Source organism: Seriola lalandi, unplaced genomic scaffold (genome assembly GCF_002814215.2).
Source record: "Seriola lalandi dorsalis isolate HSWRI2012SDOR001 ecotype SW California unplaced genomic scaffold, Sedor1 jcf7180002054443, whole genome shotgun sequence".
In the NCBI taxonomy this organism is placed as follows: Eukaryota; Metazoa; Chordata; class Actinopteri; order Carangiformes; family Carangidae; genus Seriola; species Seriola lalandi.
The window spans coordinates 1,228,016-1,250,499 of NW_019524996.1; the positions used below are offsets into that span (position 1 = coordinate 1,228,016).

Genomic DNA, 22,484 nt, shown 5'->3' on the forward strand with positions numbered 1-22,484 from the left:
TGCCCACAGTTTGTAACCAAATATCCTGTATACAGTTTGTAACCCCGGTTCAATGTATCGACACAACCTGTGCAAGACTGTTGGCCTCCACCTAGGGACTACAAATGAAAATGTGATTCTAGCTATGTCTGGTACAATACATGTGTTATGCATACAATAAATAGAAATGAACAAATAAAAAATTAGTGGATGGGTCACAATGTGATTGTAGGCTGGGGTGACATAGCATGTTATGTATTTAGAGACAATTAGATATTTAGATAAAATAATAATAATAATAATAATAATTATTATTATTATTATTATTATTATTATTATTATTATTATAACCATCATCATCATAATAGGGAAATGGTTTGTGGTTTTTGTTGGTTTTCATGCGTTCTTATTTTATTATAGTTTAATATGCAATCTAGTTCTGTTGCAGTATATTGTTTAATGAAAATGCAGTTGGTATTAGGTGTATAATGTGTAGTAATGAATAAACCATTACTGTTTTCTAAGTTAGAAGATTTAGTGAATCAAGTGTGCTGTTGTTTCTGCATTTGACGTTTAATAGAATTGCTTATAATCCTGGGTACACAGTGTCCTCTTCTGTCCAAAGCGCGTAACTGCAGCACGTTTATTGTTTTATTTTGAAAGTATAACCGGAAGTATCCCTGTGCTTGTATCAGAGACAGTAGAGAAATCTTTGCTTATATTACTAAAACTAGTTAGTCTATCTTCCCGTCATTCACACCAAACGTCCGTCGAGGACGTTCAAAATAAAATCTTTCAAAGTAGACAGAAGTGTGCACAGGCTGTTTTACAGGAATAAAAACGTTCAAATCGAAACACTACTACAAGATGTGGACCATGGTCTTATAATACATCCATGATGTGGACCTATCGATCTGTCAGACCCAGATGCCAAAGATCACTGGACCACCACTGGCTCTGTCAAACAATGTAAGAGAATAAACTATAAAGTACTTTCGATTTCGTTAAAAAACAAAATATGACCTTAATAAGCCTTAAAACGAGTTTGTATCAGCCCTGCAATATATTACAAACATATTACATTTCACCCATGCGCTACAAAGTGTTTAGTTGATCAGAAACATCTTATTTCATTGCATTTTAAAAAGCACTGCATCCTTATGACCAGACCAAAGCAAAGAAATGAGAATAGCAGGGTGTTATGTGTTTTTGCTTTTTGTTTTTGACTTGTTTTTGAAGGCAACGATAACTCTCACTTGTCGTGTTCGCCTTTCAGCAGAGGAAGGAAAGCAAAGCTTTTCGGATTAGCACGTGAAAAACAAGTTTAATACGTAGAATTTGCAAAATTAAGAAAGACCAGTTTAATATTTTCTCGTTTGTTACATGGATTAAAAATATTTATTTTCTTTCAGTCTATTAGTTGCGGATAGTCACTAACCAGCATGTAAGAAGCATCGTCCTGCTTATTTTTGTTGTTGTTGCTAGCCTTTCATTCATTACTGGGAGCCCAAAGAATAAGGAATGAATGCATGAATGAATGAATGAATGAATGAATGAATGAATGAGATGTTTGGCGCATGCATTGTGGTGTTGATTAATGTCAGATTGTTGCATAAAGTACTCACTATTAGATTTATTCTGAGCTAATTAGAAAAAAAGTTTAGCTTCCATCATCAACTGACTTAAACATTTTGTGGATATTAACTTTTTAAAATAGACAAACTTTAATATGGTTTGAATTCATTTAGTATATATATGTATTGTGGCTATGCTGTATGAGGACTGTTAAGACTGTTAAGACTGGATTTGTACAGTGAAACAATATCAATGAATCAATGAATTCAGATCACACACACACACACACACACACACACAATAAGTACAGATCAGGTTGAAGGAGAAAAAGGTAAAACGGTTTATTTTGATATATTGTTGCTCACTTTAAAACAACCACATCACATTGAGAAACAAGAGAATTGGGAAATAAAATAAAAATAAAGACAGAATAAGCAGTAAGAGTTCATACATGTCTTTCCATGGTTGCTTTCTTCTGACCCGGGAGGAGAGGGGAGGTGGACGGAGAGGGGAGGTGGAAGGAGAGCGGAGGAGGGAGGACGGCGTCGGCTGCAGAGCTTCAGCACACACAGCCTGCTCACCCAGTCATCCAGCAGTTTGGGCAGGTCAGAGGTAAAAAAAAAGTTTCATACAGTTTTTTATATATACAAACAGAAAGATTTATTCATCCTGTGGCACAACTGGAAAAAGTCTTATAATCAGAGCCTGTTTCTTTAGTTCAATTGGAAATGATGGTGAGTAAAAACATTTAAAACTGTTGTTGACTCCATGAAAAGAGAGAGACCAAGTGAATATCTGTGGTAGAAAGAGTGCAGAAAGTTTGAGCAGTGACCGTACAGTGCCTGGTTTTCTGTGTGCTGCATGCTACATGCAGGCCTGTGAGTCTTTTGAGTATTTGGATAGAGTCAGTAGAAACAGGACAGAGCTGAGCTACTCATACACCGAACAATAGATTAGAAAAATAGCTCTGACAACAGATCCGTGACATACAGATCATGAGTGAACGATTAAAAAGATGACAATAGAAAAGTGTTAACATACAAAAGGAAATCTGTGAGTCAACACTATTGGAAAAAAAATTTTCAAATTTCCCTTTTTTTTTCTTTTTTTTTTGATCCTTTAACAGGGAGTCAGTTCACAATGAATCGAGTTCAAACGCATGAGGCATGGAGGAAATGGCAGGGTTCTGTATTTCAAACAAATTAGAGGTAGCTTTAATTTTAAGTATGCTCAAAAATGAAAAGTATGGTATGAAATAACAACACACGCTTGCTCATAAATTTACCACAATTATAGACAAACATTTTGGTGCTTGTTATTAGGTCATACATAAAGTGATACTCCAGGCCACATGTTTTTAGTACCAAGCTTTGAAAATGGTCACTGTTGTAATCAGTTGTAGATTAGTTATAATCCATGTGGTTATTTAACACAGGTCTGAAGCAATGTTAGCAGTGAGAACAGTAAACAGTGAGGATGACAGAAATGAGATGACATTAAAAACAGTGCAGCTGGATTACATGCTGCAGAGATGTCATTACTGAATATGAATATATTAAATGACAGTTCCTGACCATAAAAAGCTTCAAAAACAGGGATTGATTTTATGAAAATATTAAAGATTATAATTTAAAAGTACTTTGCCAAGGTTGTTCTTTGGTGGAGTATCACTTTACATCTGTCGTTCCTACTTTCTACCACAAGATGGCAGTACATGTACATTTAATGAAAGGGGCTAAAAACCAAACTGCTGCAAATCAGTGGCACATGTACCACTCTCATTTAAAGACCTTCAAGTACTTATGAAAGGGTCCTATAAGAGACAGTCTTTGTTAAAGTTAATGTGGTGGTTATTGCCCTCTTTAAAGGAACATTTTGCTCTGTGCACAAGCATTAAGGAAGAGAGAGGACTGGTCTTACGGGATATTTGGTCGCGTTGACCTTGGCCCCCTCTACTACTCTCGTTATAAACAAAGGGACATTGGGCCCAGGTGGCGTCTGTAGTCTGCTCTGTCAGTAGATCATTCCTCACCGGCTCATATGGGCTGGCTCCTAACAAACAAACCCTGTCCTCTCCTTAATCCACCTGACCCTTCAGAGGTGAAGCAGTACAGAAAGCTTTGCTCGCTCACATGCTTGAGTATCTGTCTTTCAGTCGACCCTTCGCTCATCCTCACTTGTGCATTCAGACTCCACATATTCACACATCCACAAAACACCTACTTCTTCATCTGTTTTTTTCTGAGTTCTTCATATTGTAACGACACACCTTCACTCTCCCCAAATCTTCCCTCCAATCGTTTGCCCCACTCTCTCGTTCTCTCTCGCTCTCTTTCTCTCTCTCTCTCTCAGTTGCTCCCTCGACTGTTCTCCTCTGTTGTTGCCTTGGTTTTGTCCCCCTCCTCGTCATCCTCCTCCTCCTCCTCCTCTTCCTCTTGTGCTGCTTGGATTTGCTTGGCCATCTCTCTCACGCTGGAAAACTTGTCTGACTGCTCAGTGGTGGCGGTGTCTTGGTGATCTGAGGAGGCAAACACTGATGTCAGAAGAGGCAGCGGTGCAATCACAACACCTTGTTTTGCTTTTAGGAATGTTAACCACTGATATCAGTGCACCAAAAGTGTCATATGGAGTGTGTTTGGTTTTGACTAACATACTTGTGGAGTTAATTCAAATGTAAGAGATGCCTGGTGGGAAGGAAGACGTAGCATTGACAAGAATTAGTCAATAAATTGAATTAAAACATTAATTGATGAATTGTTTTAGGGAAAAAAAAAGAAGACAAAATCCCTGCTTCAAGCCTGTCTAATGAGTGCATTTGCTAGTTTTCTTAATCCTCTGTGATAGTAAACTAAATATCTTTGTGTTTTGGACCAAAAAAATAACATTTAAACACATTATCTTTAATTGTGGGACAGTGTGATGCATATTTTTGACTATTTTCTAACATTTTATAAACCAGAAAATGAATCTATTAATTAAGAAAAAATCTGCAGATTATTAGATAATGAAAATAATTGTTAGTTGCAGCTCTATATGCCAGATTTTCTCTCTGTGCTTGGAAGCAAAGATTGCGTAATACTATTGACATTTGTTGCTTGTCATAATTGCTTATTTAGTGTCACTGAGAAGCATATATGTGGATTTGACAAGATGGACTGTACAAGTAAAAGAGTTACACTTCTGGTGATTTCACATGAACTGTGTGTTTATGTTCCTTTCCACTTCATAATTTCAGAAACCAACTGGACGAGAAAGGAAATGAGACTGTTTAATTCTTATTTCTGCAAAGCTCGTATGTTTAAAACACTAGGTTTCCATCACGTCAGTCAGGTGAAGATCAGTTAACACTTCATTTTAATCTATTTCTGTCTGTGACGGCGTCGATGGTGCCAGAAACGTGTCGATGAAAAGACTGGAAGAACAGATGAAGTGCAATCAAAGGACCCAGTCAGGATCTCTCAGCATCCTGCCCGGGTACTTTGTGTTTCAGCAGGCTTCCACAAAGGGATTTATTGAGAGAGCCTGTCATCTGGGCCAACAGAGCAATAATTCTGAATGAAATGCCACTGCTCTCATGTGATATCGTGGAGATTAAAAACCTATAATTTTGCAGCAACAAACAAAATAAAACATAATAAGGGAGTGTAGAAGCAGAAAAGTTCAGATTTGTGTTCTGCTTTCTCAGCTTTACTTTGCTGGAGATCAAATGTGCACAGATACTATATCCAAAACATTGTCAAAAGGTTTTATATTCTGCTACTGAACATGAAATAATAGAAGAAGGGTTGAAATACTGCACAGGATCATAGCCTCGCTCTGCACATGCAGCACGCTCTGTGTGCTTACTAATCCTGTCTGGCCTCTCTGGCTGGTGTAGGTGTTGGTGCTGGGCCTGTGGTCAGTGCAGCGCAGTGCAGTGCGCCCTCTGACAGATTTGGGGCGAGAGATAATATGACACTGGGGCTGTCTCTCAGCACACAGAGCTTCGCCTGTGCTGCTGGCCAGTGAACAGAGGAGCTTACGTTACCCTGAAAACTGCACAGGGCTCTTCCTCTGAGAGCAGCAGCTCTGACGTACCCGCAAAATAGTATGGCTCTTATATCTTATGTTATGTCATTTGTTGCTGTGTCTGCTTTCCTTTTCCTTTCAGCCATCACTTAATTATAATTATAATTTGTTTTTCATCATCTTTAATGACGGACAACATATGCAACCGGATGCATATTTTTTTCAAGTGATAGTCAAGTCTGTGAAGGTTATTATTCAGGTTGTTCAAGGACGAAAGACAACAATGGCTCCTTGTAACGGGAAGAAAAGGAGTCTGATGTCTCAAGCTGTGGGAAATGTGTGCAGACATCAGGATAAATATAAAAGGAAAAGGGCAAACTCAACCATTCACACAACCCTAAAGGAAAAATACACCTTTATATATTTTCTCATTGCATATATCAGTATTTGTTCTGATTGTCAAGATTGTACACGTAGAGGGGATTTGTTTGTCCAAACTGACATCATACATTTGATCTTATCTACAATTTTCCTAAACAGATAAGAAAGATATACACCACCAAAGCAAAACCAGCTTTAGAAAATCAAGGCACAATGCCAGTGGTTGTGTTTTCATCTGTATTGAAGTGCCGCAGGGTGTATTTTTCCTTTAAAGAACGAAAACAACGGTGCTGTCCTTGCTGCCTCTGTGTGCAGTGCTGTGGTCCCAGCCGCTCCACAGAGAGCCTCCCTCTCACCAGCAGCTTTGGTGGGAGATGTGTCCTCTCCCTCCTCTCCCTGCCAGTGGTCTTCATCCTCCTCCCCTTCACAAGGGTCTTCCAAAGGAGGGTAGACACCTAGGTTCTGCATATGTGCTTCAGCCATCTTCTGCACAGCTACACACAGGTAAACACAGCACACACACACACACACACACACACACACACACACACACACACACACACACACACACACACAGGGAGACGGCCACACAAACACATGGACGCAGACACAAGGATACAAGGATAAAGGGATATGTTGTTTTGGTTTTACCACGCTTCAACACTGTCAGTTTTTATCAAGCCTCACACGGGTTTTTGAAAACATGCCAGGCAGGCAGGACGCCAATTAAAGACATGCACTGACAGACAGACAAACAGGCGGGCATGCAACTGCAAAGAGGTGTCCCACACTGATTTTTACAGTAGAGCTTTCGCGGTTGTTTTCTGTCCCTTTTCTCACCCTGTTCTTCCATCTGTTTGTTTTTACCCTTGTCTTTCCTCGACTGCCCGCCCTCCTCAGCGCTCTCGCCTGGCAGTGCTGACTCACACTGTTCTCTCTCTCTCTCTCTCTTTCTCTCTCTCCTTACACACTCTCCTCACTTTTGTGACATTACCTCAACTCCCCCTCTCACTTCCTCTGGGTCACCTTGGCCTCTTTCACTCCTTCACACCCTCAGACACACTGAGGCAGGTCGCTCTTTCTAGCTTAAGGTAGGTTACGTAATTAGAAATTATTGCGAGATAGCGCTCTCTCTTTCGCTCTCTGCATATGAGCTGATGAAGGACAGATTTCTGCTGCAGGAACAAGGCTTCCTGTCTCATTATATCATCACGCCACATGCAACACACACCCAGACGTCCCCAGTAAATGGAGATCTGCTGGGACGATGAAAAATGTATGTTTCTGCTTATTTAACAAACACATGCAACAAGCAAGAAGCCACATGCATGTACACATGCAAGTCCATGTCTGTGTTCATGTATGTCTTATGTGTTGGTGTTCATGCTTGTGTGTGTGTTTGTGTGTGTGTGTGTGTGTGTGTGTGTGTGTGTGTGTGCGTGGCACAGCTGTATACACAACTGACTGTAATCCTGGATGATCCAGACTTTCCTAGACTCACACTCAGTGTCTCACAGCTGTCACACTATAATCTCTCTCTATTTCTCCCTTTCTCTCTCTGTCACACACAAATATACAGGTCCTGCTGTTGCGCGCACAATAAAGACCAGAAATACGTCTATGCATATCACACATGCACATGCAGAGAATAGAGAGGGAACAAAGGCTTTGAATACATATCTACCCATCTGTCACATGCATTGTTTTCTTTCTATTATTATGAAGTATGGAAAGCAAGGAGGAAGTCGACTGTAGCGAAGCCCGGTAAAACAAAAAAAATAAGGACTTAAACACAAGGATGAATCACAACACACACAGCTACCACCTGTAGTATCAATACTGCTTGTACCGACCTTTGAGTGATGGAGGCTGATACACGTTAGGATTTACACGTTTTGGTTTGAGCACTCCGTTCTCTCCCACAACCCACTGCAAACATAGAAAGAAAAAACAGGAATTCACCTTTAAATCCTCCTGAGAGACGTGTTTAAAGACATATAAAAAATACTCTGGAATAATGATTTGTGTCGGGTGAGTTTTTCCACAAAAAAAACTTTTATAACTTTGAACTGTAATATATTTTTAAATTACATGTGCTCTTTCTCCCTGGTGCAAGAATCCAGAATTTATGAGTCTGCAAATATTCTACATTTCTAACTAATGGACACAATACATCTCCTACTTCACTAGAAAGTCCATTCCCAGTGTGTGTGCACTGGAGGCTTCAACATCACACTTGTGTTAAGTTGCATGTTGGACCATGACTGGCAAAGACTGGTGCAAGAGAGAGAGAGAGAAAGAGAGAGAGGGAGAGAGTGACAGAGCAGGGGGAAAGACCAACGATAATGATAATGATAATAGTAACAGTATCAGTAGCAGTAATAATAATAATACTGACAACTATACTACAACTAATAAAATAATAATCATTATTATTATCATAATTATAATAAAGTCCTGCTTGTTTCGATAAACTTTTATCACGGGGTTCAGTTATTTTCAGTTTTCAGCCACATCTCATGGTCTTCCTCCGTGAGAATTTACTGTCAAACTGTTCGTTCTAAAGTCAAGAATGAACCTTCGAGCTCAAAGAACTTAAAATGTTCAACAGTTTAATTTAAAGGTCACTGAGTTTGAACTATGGCTGACACGACATGAGTTTGTGATGACGGACACTTCGGAGGATCCAGCAGGGTTGAAGCAGTTTAAACATGACAAGGTAAACACCAGTAGATGATACAAAATCACAGATAAAAATCACATCACAACAGCAATACTTTGTCGGTGAGTTTTGTTCATGAGTGGGTGGGAAAAAAATCAGAGGAGGAGGGCAGATGAAGATGCACAGACACTTATTATAAAAAAGTGTTTTGACTTCACCTTTACCTGATGGGTGGACTGATCATCCTCAGGAGACGTTTGGTCGGCTACTCTGAACAGCGTGGCGGGTGTGGGCCTCCTGCGCCGGATCTATAAACAAACACACACACACAAACATAAAGGGCAGCCATAACATACACATGAATAATTCAACCGGCCAGTACTGTATTATTAATAATGCTCAGCTCAAAGCTCAATGTTGACAGTCCCTGCTGGTGAAAGGCGTGCTGGGCACTCAATGGCTTCAGCAGTGCTGCCGCCCAGTTGGCTGATGGGTCAACAGCCAAACTCAAGAGTACTGGTCAGGTCAGCGTGAACGCCACGGTCAGTGGAGCAGAGGAAGACTCATTATGTCAGTTTCTGGTTTCACAGACTGATACAGTACACAGTGGGAGTAACGCAGCGTCGAGCTGGAACTAAACTGATGTTTGCTTTTCATGTCTGAAATGAACCGGCATTAAAGAAGTGTATTTTTATACTGGATTGATTTGAAATTAAGGACTTCCTCACATAATGTCTTAAGTGCGTTTGATTACGCGAGTGCACCATGTACAGTCATGTACGCCCTTACAAACAGAGGGACCATGGAAATAGGATTTTAGATTAAAAGAGCGGTGGCATTCAGCCTCAGACACTCCCCTCCACTGTCCAGTCTCCCTGCACGCTGTTCCCTGGAGGCTGAAGCCAGGTCGCTGACGGCCTGAGGGCAAAGCCCAGGGCCTGGCAGACTGCAGGTCTGCACAAGTCACTGTGCACAGTCAACTCTCTGTCTTTATAGGAACAAATACCCAGCTGTGCCCATACATCCAACAACCGGTATCGTGCCCTGCTGGTGGGAATGTGCCCCACAGTTTTTTTTTAATGATGTCTCCAGATTAACTGCTGATGAAAATAATCAATATACAGGTTTGCAGAGAAGCTGATTGCTGTGCAGGATTGGTTTAAAGTTTGTGTTCAGTTCAAGTTTAACTCTGGAGTAAATCTGCAAACTCTCTACAGGCAAACAGGAAGTGAGCGTTTGATACTCAGAAGATTATTTTCTTGGGGGGTGCAGTCTCACTTTATTAACCATACTGAGAGGCCCTGGGCAGAATGTGTGGGGCCTTTGCTTCATAAAGAAAGATTTACACGCAGAGCCCAGTGCTTTGACTCACTTTCCAACAACTCTAAAGGATTAATAGCTGACATCTGTAAAATTGCCTCTTGGGTATAAATGCTGCATGAAATTTTTTTTTTAAAAAGTACACAGAATGAAAAGTGTGCAGCTAAGTGGACATGGCAGCTCAGACAAACAGGGTATTGAAAGTGTCCTCTGTGGACGAAGCACAACCTTGACATGAACCTTGGAGCCGCTGTTTACGGCACCACATAACATCATAGGGAGCGAGTTAAGCAGCCTGACCGTATTTTGCGTAAAGCTGCGTTGTGGTCGAGTCGTGTTTGTGTTCGGCTCCCCTCTGTCTTGTTAAAGCGAGGTGTGCGTCATCAGAGCGAGGCGCGTGTTGCCAAAGCAGCGGCTTGCAGGGCCTCGTTGTGGAAATCAAACACGACAACACGGACTAATCGAGCGTTGATTTCACCCTTATTTATGACACCAGACACGCATTTTAATCTCGTCGTGCAACGTCCCGCTTTCCTGTCTCCGCTGGATCTCTCACACTATCTGTCTCTCGCTTTCACCTCTCATCTCCATCTCACTTGATCCTCTGCTTCGTCTGTCCTGTTTACCTCCACGTCCACCCTTCACTCCTTGGCAGTGCCATTACCCTCATCCACTTCTCCTCTGTCCGCCCCATCACCGGAGTGCGTCATAAGTGAAATCATATTATAATCCTGTTGTTTGCTGACATATCCATCCTTTCCTCTCCTCAATTGACCCCCCCTCCCCGTCTCCTTTATCTCTCTCCCCTGGCAAGGTGTGAAGGCCTGGGGCTCCACGCTGCTGTGAACCCTGCTGACTCTGCCTGCCTGACACCTGCTACCAGTGTTGCAGGGCAGCCGGAGGTGGCACACACACACACACACACACACACACACACACACACACACACACACACACACACACACACACACAGGAGAGTAAGCAGACACCAGATGTTGCCATGACCAAACCTATGCCAGAGTCCTGTGGCATTAAAACCATTTAACTGGGAAAACCACTGGATTGTTCCTCTGAATTCTAGTCTTGCAAACTTGTGACATGGTGAGAGGTCAGGAGGTACAGGAAGGAACAGGAAGGTATAGGAAACAATCCGATGGTTGTCCAGTTGATTTATCACCATGTCAAAAGATTGGTTAATTGGTCAATTGAAAATCAATTAATAGCAATTATTTTGCTAATTACTTAATTGTTTTTTAAGTAAACATGAAAAAAACAAGTCAATTTCAAAATGTTCTACTTTTCTCTGTTTTTTATCATTGTAAAATACATGTTTTGGGGTTTATTGCTTTATTTTGTGATATGTTATTCAAACAATCAATATCAGTTATGACAATAGTCAGAAGATTAATTAGAAATGAAAACAGTTGTGCGCCACATTCGTTATTAACTCTAGTGAATACATACGGTATTGTTTTTAACATAACTCACAAAATATCACTTCCCCATTTTACCCTTTTTGTAAACCATTTTTTTAATTTCTAATTTCTTCTTAAAACCACACAATCTCTGCAACACCTCTCCGGTCAGCTTTCCTTCTGCTTTTTCAGATGTTGTTCAGTTACGTCTTTCTGGTTGATGGGGTTTGCATCCTTGTTCTATTTTATGTAAAATACAGCCCTGGATAAATCCACAGGTCCTGCTCCTTTTCCTAAATGTCTCAAGAGAGACATTTATCAGTTTTACATCAACTGTAAATTCCCAAAGCGATGAATATGATGTCTCGGGCCATGTACCTTCATCCTTTATTTTTCCTGTATCTGTAGTGAACATTATAAAACAAAAGCCAAAGTTTCTTTAATGACCCCCTAAAGTGGTGAAAGCCTTTTTTCCCCCTCTAATGAGGCGTCGTTGATAGAGACTGTTGCACAGTGAAAGCCGGGAAAGAGCTTCATTTACTGAGATGGAGATAAAAATAGGGCTAGTGAAACAACTGGAAGGTAAAATGACTGGATGGGATAATTGAGGTCACTGAGAAGCATCATCGGATGATCTGTTTACCTGAATGTGTGCTCACATGCAGTGTGTGTGTGTGTGTGTGTGTGTGTCAACAAGGTTATCATCATGGTGGTCTTATGAAATGCCAAGACTTGACCTACTAATCTAGGAAAAGGACAACAGTCCACGTCACAGACAGGCTGTAAAACAGGTTGTAAACGATACTAAACCACATGTGAGTATTAAAATCATGGAGTCAATAAACACAAATGGATGCAGCAAATACAGGTATCTCTTTCTCTCAATTATCAACACAAACAGGACGTGACGGTGGAGGTGGTGACGTGCACTGTTGCTGTATGACATTGGCAATGCCAGATGACATGAACACGCATAGTGACTCTAGTAATTTTCCAGCCTTAAAACCACCCCACTCTGCCCAAGTTACATAACATTGAATGCGACTTCCTCATTTACGCCAACACTGGGCCACAGCATGTGAGATTACTGCTGCTATGCTTCATCCTCCCCCACCACCACCACCACCACCACCCCCTCCCCCCTACCTCCCTCTTCTACTCCTCTAACCCCCTCCCCTGGCCCCAATCTCCCAAACCTTCTCCTCTGCTGGCAGCCGTAGTTTTTGCACCAAGATCAGTGGAGTTGCTGTGGACTGTGCACCCAGGGGCTCTAAGCAGGTTGCTGAGGTGGCCTTTCAGCCGCTCCACAGGTGTACGCCTGCAGGCCTCCCTGAGAGGCAGCAGAGCCTCATTAGTTTTCCTGCAGAGCTTTGGTCTCAATAAAAGCATCGGCTCGTGGATCGTAGCGCAGATAGGACATACATCAGTTCCTCTACAGCTCATGAGTGAAGGAGGGTCTACAATGCATGAGAGAGAGAGAGCACTGATAGAGAGAGGAACCTTTCAAACACCATTATATGTATGTTCGTTGTTCCATTCTCATTAATGACTACATCTTTTTATCCCTTATTCTCACTGATTGGATGATGATTTCTTTAAAACTCTGTAAATCCATTTCAAAGTGTGTTTAGAGATTCAGGATATAAATGAAAATCATGCAAATAGTTGTGTTTCATGATTGTCAAACCTAATTGAAGGCTAAAGAGGTTAAGTAGCCAGGAATGACTCTGATATGAGACTCCAGTACCTCACTCTGTGCTGTGCGTGGGGTACATGAGTCATTGGTAAATGTTGACTTTGCACACGTGTTTGTGTGTGTGTGTGTGTGTGTGTGTGTGTGTGTGTACACAGGTATGTGTGTTGGCTCAGCAAAGTCTTGCATAGCAGCCTGGGTGCAGATCGGCTGATATGGGTCTGTTCCCCGGAGCCCTTCCTCTAAGCTGGTGCTGCCGTGGCCGGGCCTATAAAAAGCAGCGGCAGTAGGACAGAGAAAACTAGATCGGAGGAGTCTCCGGGGGATCTGAGACAGAAAGGCTCTAAAACCAGCGCTAACAGCCGAGCGTCTCTGGGGGAGTCAGGTGTGCAGTCAGGTGGCCTCGACGCAAAGAAACACACCATAGATTTCTTTCCCTGGCAGCTACCATCCCTTGTGTCCATTAGAGCTCTATTACATCGGGGCCATCCTATCAAGCAGTGTGTGTCAACTCTCTCCGACAGAGGTGGGAGCATCAATTGGTTCCATATGAACCTCGCCCTCTCTCCTGGCCCAGCTGTAACCCAGCTCTGGATGGATAGATATAGATTTGTTCAAGATTGATTAGTAGTTGTGGCTGCATCTGCCCACTGGCACATACTGCTAGAAATGAGCATGTGTGTGTGTGTGTGTGTTTGTGTGTGTGTGTGCAGAGAACATACAGTACAGTACAGTACACTGATGGGAACACACATAAGCTAAGGAGCAGCACATGGAGTAATTTTTTTTTCACAGCTACAGATGTGCAAAGAAATGTAGGATCGCAAACCAGCCAACAATAACAGCAACCCAAAACTAGAAACGAGAACAATATGTGAAACTGAAAGACAGAATTGGCATCCAAATGTGATGTAGCTCTGCTGCCCTTCCCACTGAAGATGGATGACCATTTTGTTGTTGTTGTTGTTGTTTATTTATCCCTTATTTCTTTGTGTTTTCACTCTGTAACCCCCAGTTCTATTGTCCTCACTCTCTTCCTGTTAGGAGCCAATCTTTAAATGCCTCTTCTTTAACAGCCTCAGGCACCGAACACTGAAACGTCCCTCTCTCTCTCTCTCTCTCTCTCCTCACGAGGCCGTTCATCTCAGCTCTGTCAGTCTCTGGTTGATAGGTGCTCTGCTGCAGTTTTATTCCGTGTCTCTGCTGTCATGATCTTTAACTGGTTTCCCCCCCCTCCTCTTCCTCCTCCTCCCCCTCCCAGCGAGCCTTTTAAAATGAATTGGCAGAACCCCGTGCGGTGCTCTAAGTGCAATCTAGCAATGAGTTCAATAACAGGATAAGGTGAAAAATGATCCCTCTTAGTTTGAGTTGAGTGTTTTGTTTTTTTTTTCTGTTAATGTATTTCTAGACAAATACAATACTTCCCAGGTTGCTTGAGTTCAGTTATAAATAGTGGAAACAACATTGCATTGTATTGTCTGTGGGGAAACGTTGCACATTTAACCATTGGAAACATATTTAAACTACAAGAAAACATATGAATGCATTTTTGTGCAAGTGCACAGTGTGCAAGGTTTTGTTGTTGGGATAAAAGATAACAGATCATCATACGCTTGTGAGCATATTATCAGTGGAATTTTAATTTTGTGTTTTGCCCAAAGAAGTGGAGACACAGTTAACTATTGTCTGGGTTAAACCCAATTACCAGGCCAACGTGCCCCCATCCCGACAAAGCTGGCAGGCAAAATGTTTCCATAAGCATGACAAATAAACAACCAGAGGCCAGTGATCAGCTCCATCATGTGAGAAATCGCTCTGTCAGACACATTCAAGCCACACTCAGCCGTGACTCACAGACAGCGCTGCCAGGCGGCTTCTACGAGGCCTCGCTGAGTAACACCCGCTTGTCGCGTTTCCAGCTGTTTCAAAGAGGGTCAAGGGCGAGGCTCCACAAATTACAACCCCAGCTGCAGCTCAGTGAGGTGCGAGGTCATTCACTCCAATTCAAATGAACGTCATTGCTGAATTCCCATAAGCCCGAGATGCTGCTGCGTGTTGCTTCTCAGCATTCACGTAACACTTCTGTGGTGACCTTTGGCCCCACCACTGGCTAACTGAATAAACAGATGGCTGGAGAAAGCATCTGGAGGGGCTCTCCAATGACCCCCAAATAGGAAATGTAATTATGCTGCACCCACTGGCAGAATGATATCATACTCAGACAACAACCCCCCCCCACTCTTTTTTTCACCTTCTCCTCTGTCTCACAGAACCCCTCCACCCACCCACCCCCATTATTTACGTAATTAGCTGCTGGTAGCTGTTTGGCCCCGTTGTTCCAGAGACTGTTGGAAGAAAGGTTTACCATCACAACACGACGGCAATAGTGTGCCAATGGATGATGAGTGGCAGGAAACCACCTGCCAGGCCACAGCGAGCACTTGGAGCAGCACACAGGGCGAGCCGACAACAGGGGAGGTGCCAATCAAAGCTTTCGTAGAGACGATGGCACGGCGAGCAGCCTGCAAACACTGAGATAATTCTTTTTGTTTTTTTCTGGCTCATGCACTTGAATTCAGTGGTGTTGCATTGTGCAGCTGACAAAGACCGACTCCAGAGGTCAACAGGCGCATACAAACAAAGTGCAGAGTAGCTATAGTTACTCATTTGCAACGTCATATGTACCAACAGGTGATAAATGAAACAAAAAAAGGCTACTGTTGATGGTTGCTGTGCAGCTTCCAGCTCAGTGCTTGGATGCAAATGGTATTTATAAACTCAGCTAAGATTATAACCAAGATTTATCAGCACTAGGTTGAAATGGTTAATTCTTTCTCATGTGGTTGCATAAATAATATTTAAAAAATGCATCTGAGACAGACAGCCATTTGTTCCTGGGATAGTTCTACATAACCTTGTTTCTGCTTTGAGCCATTCCCTCCGGAACATGTTGAAGATGACCCGGTGTGCCCCCAGTGCAAGCTCATTAAGTCTCAGCCGGATAAAAATGAAAAAAAAAAAAAACACACTGTCAACCACTGTGACAAAAATCAGAGATTACAATAGGCGCAACAGCAGTAACATAATAATGCCATGTCTTTTTCGGTGCTGAAACATTTGTCACACCTCAGTGTTTCCTCTCAATATGCCTGCATCAGTGTGATCTTCCTGTGTTGACGGGGGAAAGGGGGCTCCAGCTTTGGGGAGGGAGGGGGGGGCGGCTCGGAGGTGCAGTTCAGTGTCTAGGTCAGTTGAAAGGTCTGAAAAGTCAGGTCCAGCTCCTGTCCATCCCTTACCCCCATTTCCCTCCCCGTCATCCCACTGCTGCCCCTCTAATCCTCTGCCTCTCCTCTCATCACGGATATGGCTGCTGCTGTTGTTGTTGTTGCTATGGCTGGGGTTAAAAGATGAAGTGCTTCAGATACACTATGATCTCTCTGCACGATAACAGACAGGGGGAAAAATGTGGATAGAAAAGAATGAGTGTACATTAGGGGGGATGTATCTCTTCATATACTCTAATCAGGCCTGACTTGGTTTGATTAACGATGATCCCTAAAGCGACAAGCGAGTAACTAATGACACCAACTGACGAAAGAGGATTTGTTGACCATAACGCTGAAAGGCTAAGGGAGCATGTTGCAGTGTCACAGGCCTTCAGTCAGTTTGGTAGCGTGCTTGGGCGGTGCCTGAGGTGCAAAGGACATTATGGCAACTCACTGTGTATACTGTCATCAGGCGACAAATCACTCTACCCGTGCTCAATATTTGTGTTTTTGTGCTGTTTACACATCACACACGTCCACGCACACACGAGCCAAGAGAAGATGACAGACTGTCCGGTTAGTATCATCATTAAAATGGTATGTTTTTCTGAATAAAACACAAATGATTAAAGGGGATTTCTTGCATTGCACTGCTAAGACAAAGTGCAAAAAGGGGGCATGAAAGGAAACGTTGTGTTAAACAGATACAGGCCATGAACATGTTGTTCCAGAGTCATTAACTAAACAAAATCCCTGCACTGTCAAAAAAAACACATAAGCAAAACTACAGAAGACAGAGACCCATTGATTGTGTCCAAACTGCAATTACAATCTGTGGTTTCCAGCAAGGCAATTCATCTTTTTTAAATAATTTATTTCCCAATTCATTTTTTTTCTTTTTCTTTTTAGAAACATCAACAAACTGCTTTGGGCAAGCAACTTTGGGAACATTTAAAACTCATTTTCATAAAGACCTGACAGGTCACGTCACTGGGCAAACTGAGTCAGACTACTACAGTGACATTCCCGATTGTCCCCATGCAGGGAAAGATCACTGCGCCCTCTTGCCCAGTCCCAGCATGCTTTGTGCCATCCAACAAGATGTCCTTTCTGGGAGTGCATGTTGACAGTCCCCCAGACTGCTAATGTTTACCCACAAACACGCGCCGCATCAAAGGTCGCTGTTTGATGTTTAACCCAGAGACTGGACTGGGGAGGACAGGGAAGGTTGGAGTGGGGTGGGTTGTGGTGGGGAGGGTGAAGGATAGGGTGGGGATGGTGGGCAGGGCGGGGAAACCTAAATCACGCCCTCCATATCCCATATAGGTTTAACATAGATTAATGTGGAAGCATTGGACTGATGCCCCTCACCATCCTTTGATATTCTCTTTGGTCTTCTGTCAGTTCTAAGGCTCGTCATGAGCTCGACCAGATCAGGATGATTTGAGAGGAGGACAAACATAGAGAGATGTCTGCTTGGTGAATCCACAGGGAGGCAGACTTGGAGGAAATCAGAGATGCAGCGTCTGCACCATGACCCTAATCTCTGTCCATTATGCACATTACCCTACGTCACTTGGTGTGCGTGTGGAGCGGGGGGTAGGGATGGTAAACACAACCATGTGCTTTCTCTGAGTTGTTGTAGACAATGACAACATTGCCCCTGACCTCCGCTCAATGTGAAGATTACTAAAGAACGATAATCTTAAAAAGTAATTTGTCCTTGGAAGATTTCAATAACATACTCCGGTGACACCAAGGATGGCAGCGGACAACGAGAAAGAAAAATAAAGTGAGTTTTTTGGAGTCTAAACAATTCCAGTACAGGCACTTTAGGTTTTGAGAGAATACCTCTAATCAGAAAGAAGGGGCTTACACAATGATGTAATATAGCAGCGAGGCCCACGAATCTGGAGAGTGAGAAAGTTTGCTTCTGTTCAGAAACTTTAATGTACTGAAGAAGACAAATACAAATGTGTCAAAACTTGGCTAAATAAAACTAAGACCATCTGTAAGTCTAAAAACCACTAGGGGGAAATAAGAAGGATTTTTTTTACAGGAGACACTGTGGACATGTAAATGAGAATATATTCCTTTAGGGTAAACAGTCACAAACAGGTAAAAGATGTCCAACAAGAATATCTAACACCTTTGAAGGATGCACAAATAAGTGTCTGTTTTCTCCCACGGGATGCAATATTTCACTGTGTGGGAGGCATGGAAGCATCTCACATTAACACCACGCATACATATCTACAAACATGCAACAGCACCAATATAAACAACCTACCCAGTCACACAGAGGTGTCCATTAAAGTTGACCTTTTAGATGCCAACGGTGGGGGAGCTTTGTGCGGCATAGTTGTGTGCAGCTCGTCTCCATAGTAACAAGGCACCAGTTCAGTTCAGTCGATAGCGGGTTTTCGGAATTTAAATGCCATCGGAAACAACAGTAACGAAGGAGTTACCAGTTGTGTAATAAGTTCGGAAGAATAGTATAATCATTAGCAAATCATTAGCAAAGATGGACTTGTGGGCGACAGTAATTGCTGTGGGATGGGGAGGGGAGGCGAGGGGAATGAAATGAGTGTCTTTAACTTTTATCCCTGCCCACCCACACATCCCTGGAGGCCCCCCATCTGCCCCTGGTAGATGCTATCTGCTTTTTTAAACGTCCATTCAGTTTCCCATACTCCCCCTTCAGCGCATTTGTTTCCAGCATTCACCCTCTTGCACACATATTCACATCCACCCAACTCATTTCTCACCATTGAGTGTCATCAGCTGCAGACCTTATATTGCTTAAGCTCTTGAAACATCTACATCACAATGATGCTGACGCAGAAGCTTTAGCCTATGTGAAGGTAAAGGCCCGCTGGAGGAGAGCCAGCCAACAAGCCTATATATAGCTGATAACTGTGCGACCATAAGGTGATTGAGCAATAAGGTCCTCCCCAAACCAGAAGGAAGTGAGAGACCTTTTTTTTTTTTAAATTGAGGGGACAGCTCACATATGGTAGATTGATATCCTGTAGTTTCTTGGAAGAGACGATAGAGATCAGATCATGTGGACAGGACATGAGAGATTGAGAGAATAAGAGGGGGCAGAGGAGAGCAAGTATTAACGTGTAAATATGGAGTGAAAGTCTTGTGTTAAGCATTTAAATTTGAATTTAGTCTATAACTCAATCTCAGAAATGAGATTAGGCAACTTGTTTTGTAACACAAATTTACTTTAAGTTGATACAAAAAGGAAACATCACACTTGATTCATCAAGATTTGCCTGCAATAAAGTGAAATTATCACACTTTCTTCACCACCATGGAGGAAACGCTTCTCTCAGCACTATCTACAACCAAACTTGTTATGAGATGATGATCGGTTAGAGGGTACGATGGAGCATGATTGCAGGCCGCTCTAGTTCATTAAAAGCCTCTTTTATGCAAGCTGTGAAACAGGGACATTCACTGAGGGAGCTGACCCCAGACAGGTGAACCCAGAGATCAGGTTGTGTATCTTTACCCTCTCAGCTTTCCTTCATATAGCACATCTCTCTCTCTTGCTTTCCCGCTCCACCTCTCCTCAAGCTCTCAGGAGGGATGAGCCATTGGCCTCGATCTACCTCGGCACCAAACGCTTCCTACTTTGGCCCACTTTCCCCTGTTCTAAAATAAGAGCCACCCGCATTAGAGCCAAAAAGAAAGATCACAATAGTCCCACCAAAAAATGAGCGTAATGATACAGGCAACGTTATCCGGCACGTCTGTGGCAAAGCAGGACTGAAGGATCTTACTAAAAAGATCAGATGACAGAAGTCACTAACGTGCAGGGAGATAAAAAAAAAGAAGTAATTATTACAGGGCCATTACACGACAAAACAAAATGTCAACAGTTTGTAGCTGCTGCTGCTGCTGCTGCAGTTACAAAAGAGGGATCAGGCTTCAAACACAAGATAGTGACTTTTGTGTCAATGTCATTTTGTTAAACGGGTCAAAGATGAGACAGCAAGGCACTAATCTCATGAGGAAACAGAGGGAGGGAAATGTCATCATAATTTCTCAACTGTGTGGCAGACAGAGCCAGAAAATCCAGCCCTGCATGAGAAACTTGTCAAAAATGAAACAAAGCAGAGAGAAAAAGTGATGCAGGAAGAAAGGCGTCCTGAAGTGGAGAAATCAGGCCAGTAATGGTACAACACTTCATACTATAATGCAGTCACTTTCCTTGAGTGGGTGGCAGTCACTTACTGGTGAATTGGTCAATAAGAAAGATGTAAGATGAAAGATATAAAACATTTCTATCATACACAAAAAAGCAAGTCAGAGCTAAAAGCTAAAACTAAATCCTCATTTCTCCTCATGGGTCAAACAGTAATCTGTCCACCGCCTGCTCACCATCTCCACTTGCCGAGGGTCCAGGTTGGTGGGCGCAGAGGCCGGCACAGCAAAGTGGATCTTCTTCCTCTCCTTGGACTCCCCCTCGGCCTCGGTCGACACGGAGGGCTCCATGACTCTGGATCGTGGAGGTCTGACTCCCAGTGGAGTGGAGGGGTCTCTGCCGAAGATCACTATACCTTCCCTGGAGGAACCTCCCACAGCTGGGTAGTCCCACACCTGAGAGCTTGTCTCCTCTCTCTCCTGCCTCACTCCTTCACACCCTGACTCCTTCTACTTCTTCTCTTAGCAAAACATCAAAGTGAGCTGACTCTCTTTTCTCACCACCTGTCCTCTGTCCCTCTCTGGCTGTTGCTAATATTCTCCTTTGCCTCTCTTGTTGTCCCTTTCTCTCTCTCCTCCTCTCTCTCTCTCACTATTTCCTCCCTCCCTCACAACCTGTGCAGCAGGAGTTGAATGAGGCACGTCCGTCCTTAGATCTGGCTGTGAGGGAGAGAAGTGGGTGGGGAGGTGGTGGAGGGGAGGGGCCGAGAGCCAAAGGAAGGTGGAGATATTAGGGGAGGGGGAGGGGCCAGAGCGAAAAGGGGAGGAGAGGAAAGAGGATGTTGCAAGGGGCGGAGGTGGTGGTGGTGGTGGGGTCTATCTAAGCTGAGGTTGATTTGTAATCAGAAAAAAAAATAATAATCTCATCACATCAGCTGAGCCTCTTTTGGCCTCTATTTGTGAATGAGAGATTTATGCTGAGCGAGGGAGGGAGCAGGGGGTGCAAGGAGGGATAAACAAGAAGAGAGATGCGTGGAGTATGCGGGGGGAATGTACACGGGCATCCAGCAGCTAAGCCCATGCCACTGACATCACTAGATTTATTAGGCTCGGTGGTGTTAAATACGTGATGCTACGGCCAGTGATTTTCAATGAAAGCCCCGTCACAGTCACAGTGAAATGCTCAGGCTGTCCATTTGTCTGCCGCCCTGCAGAGATTCATCAATAACAGAGAGAAGTCCCATTAGAATGTTTTTAACCTGCAAACAGCTTGAATAAATCTCAAGAGATACTTGAGGGGTGGGTGGTTGGGGGGGTGGTACATAAAGATCTTTAAATGAAAAATAGACAGAGAATGGTGGATGTAGGGGGAAGGAGAGTGGAGGCAGATTGTTGATAGCAATATAAAAGCAGTAGAAATAAAAGGGCAGTTCCAGTGCTCTATTTTCAGGGCCTTGCTGTTATTTCACTCACATGGCAGAGGGATTTGGACAGTAGGAGAGCAGTGGATTTGGCCTCTGGGCAGAGTTGAGCTTTGGCATGGGCTGGAATGAAGGAGATATGCGCAGTGGTGGTGGAGGAGGTGGAGGGGGAGGAAGAAGAGAATACAGGTGGCTGGAGGGGTGGAACAGAGAAGGAGGTCGAGGTTGTATATGGCACTCTGGAAGCGCAATTGCTGCCTACAGAGTCCAGAAAGACATTAAACAGTCAACTGAGTGTTTATCCCGCCAGTCAGAGCAAGCTGAACACGCCAGCATGTTATTTATTCACTGTTTCCATGCGGGGGTGGACAAGGGGAGGTGGGGGTTTGATTTTTAAAGGGTTTGTCTGGACTCTGCTACAAAGCCACCACTGTCCAAAGCAAAGCACCACTTCCACATGCCTGCAGGTGGCAACTCATTATTGCATCTATATGAACCCTATGACAAGCTGGATATGCTAGACAAAATACAGACTAAGCAGTTGCTGAATGTTTCTGAAGAAATTAAAGCTTTTTCAGTCACTTGCTGCCATTTGATTTTGCTCCA

At 43.1% G+C, this 22,484-nt stretch overlaps 1 protein-coding gene across 2 annotated transcripts; it reads right to left on the bottom strand.

Annotated features, from left to right (window-relative positions):
• Positions 1–1,870: 1,870 nt before the first annotated feature.
• ppp1r1b (protein phosphatase 1, regulatory (inhibitor) subunit 1B) lies at positions 1,871–21,179 on the bottom strand. 2 transcript variants are annotated; one of them, XM_023410959.2, is made up of 5 exons: positions 20,695–21,179; positions 8,830–8,913; positions 7,797–7,872; positions 6,300–6,437; positions 1,871–4,072 (listed from the first exon to the last, which is right to left on the bottom strand). In XM_023410959.2, exons 1-5 carry the CDS (start codon positions 20,806–20,808, stop codon positions 3,903–3,905), a joined length of 582 nt encoding a protein of 193 aa, XP_023266727.1. In that variant the 5' UTR covers positions 20,809–21,179; the 3' UTR covers positions 1,871–3,902. The 2 variants fall into 2 exon arrangements, with proteins under 2 accessions (XP_023266727.1, XP_023266726.1); XM_023410958.2 differs by having other exon boundaries at positions 8,824–8,913.
• Positions 21,180–22,484: the final 1,305 nt, after the last annotated feature.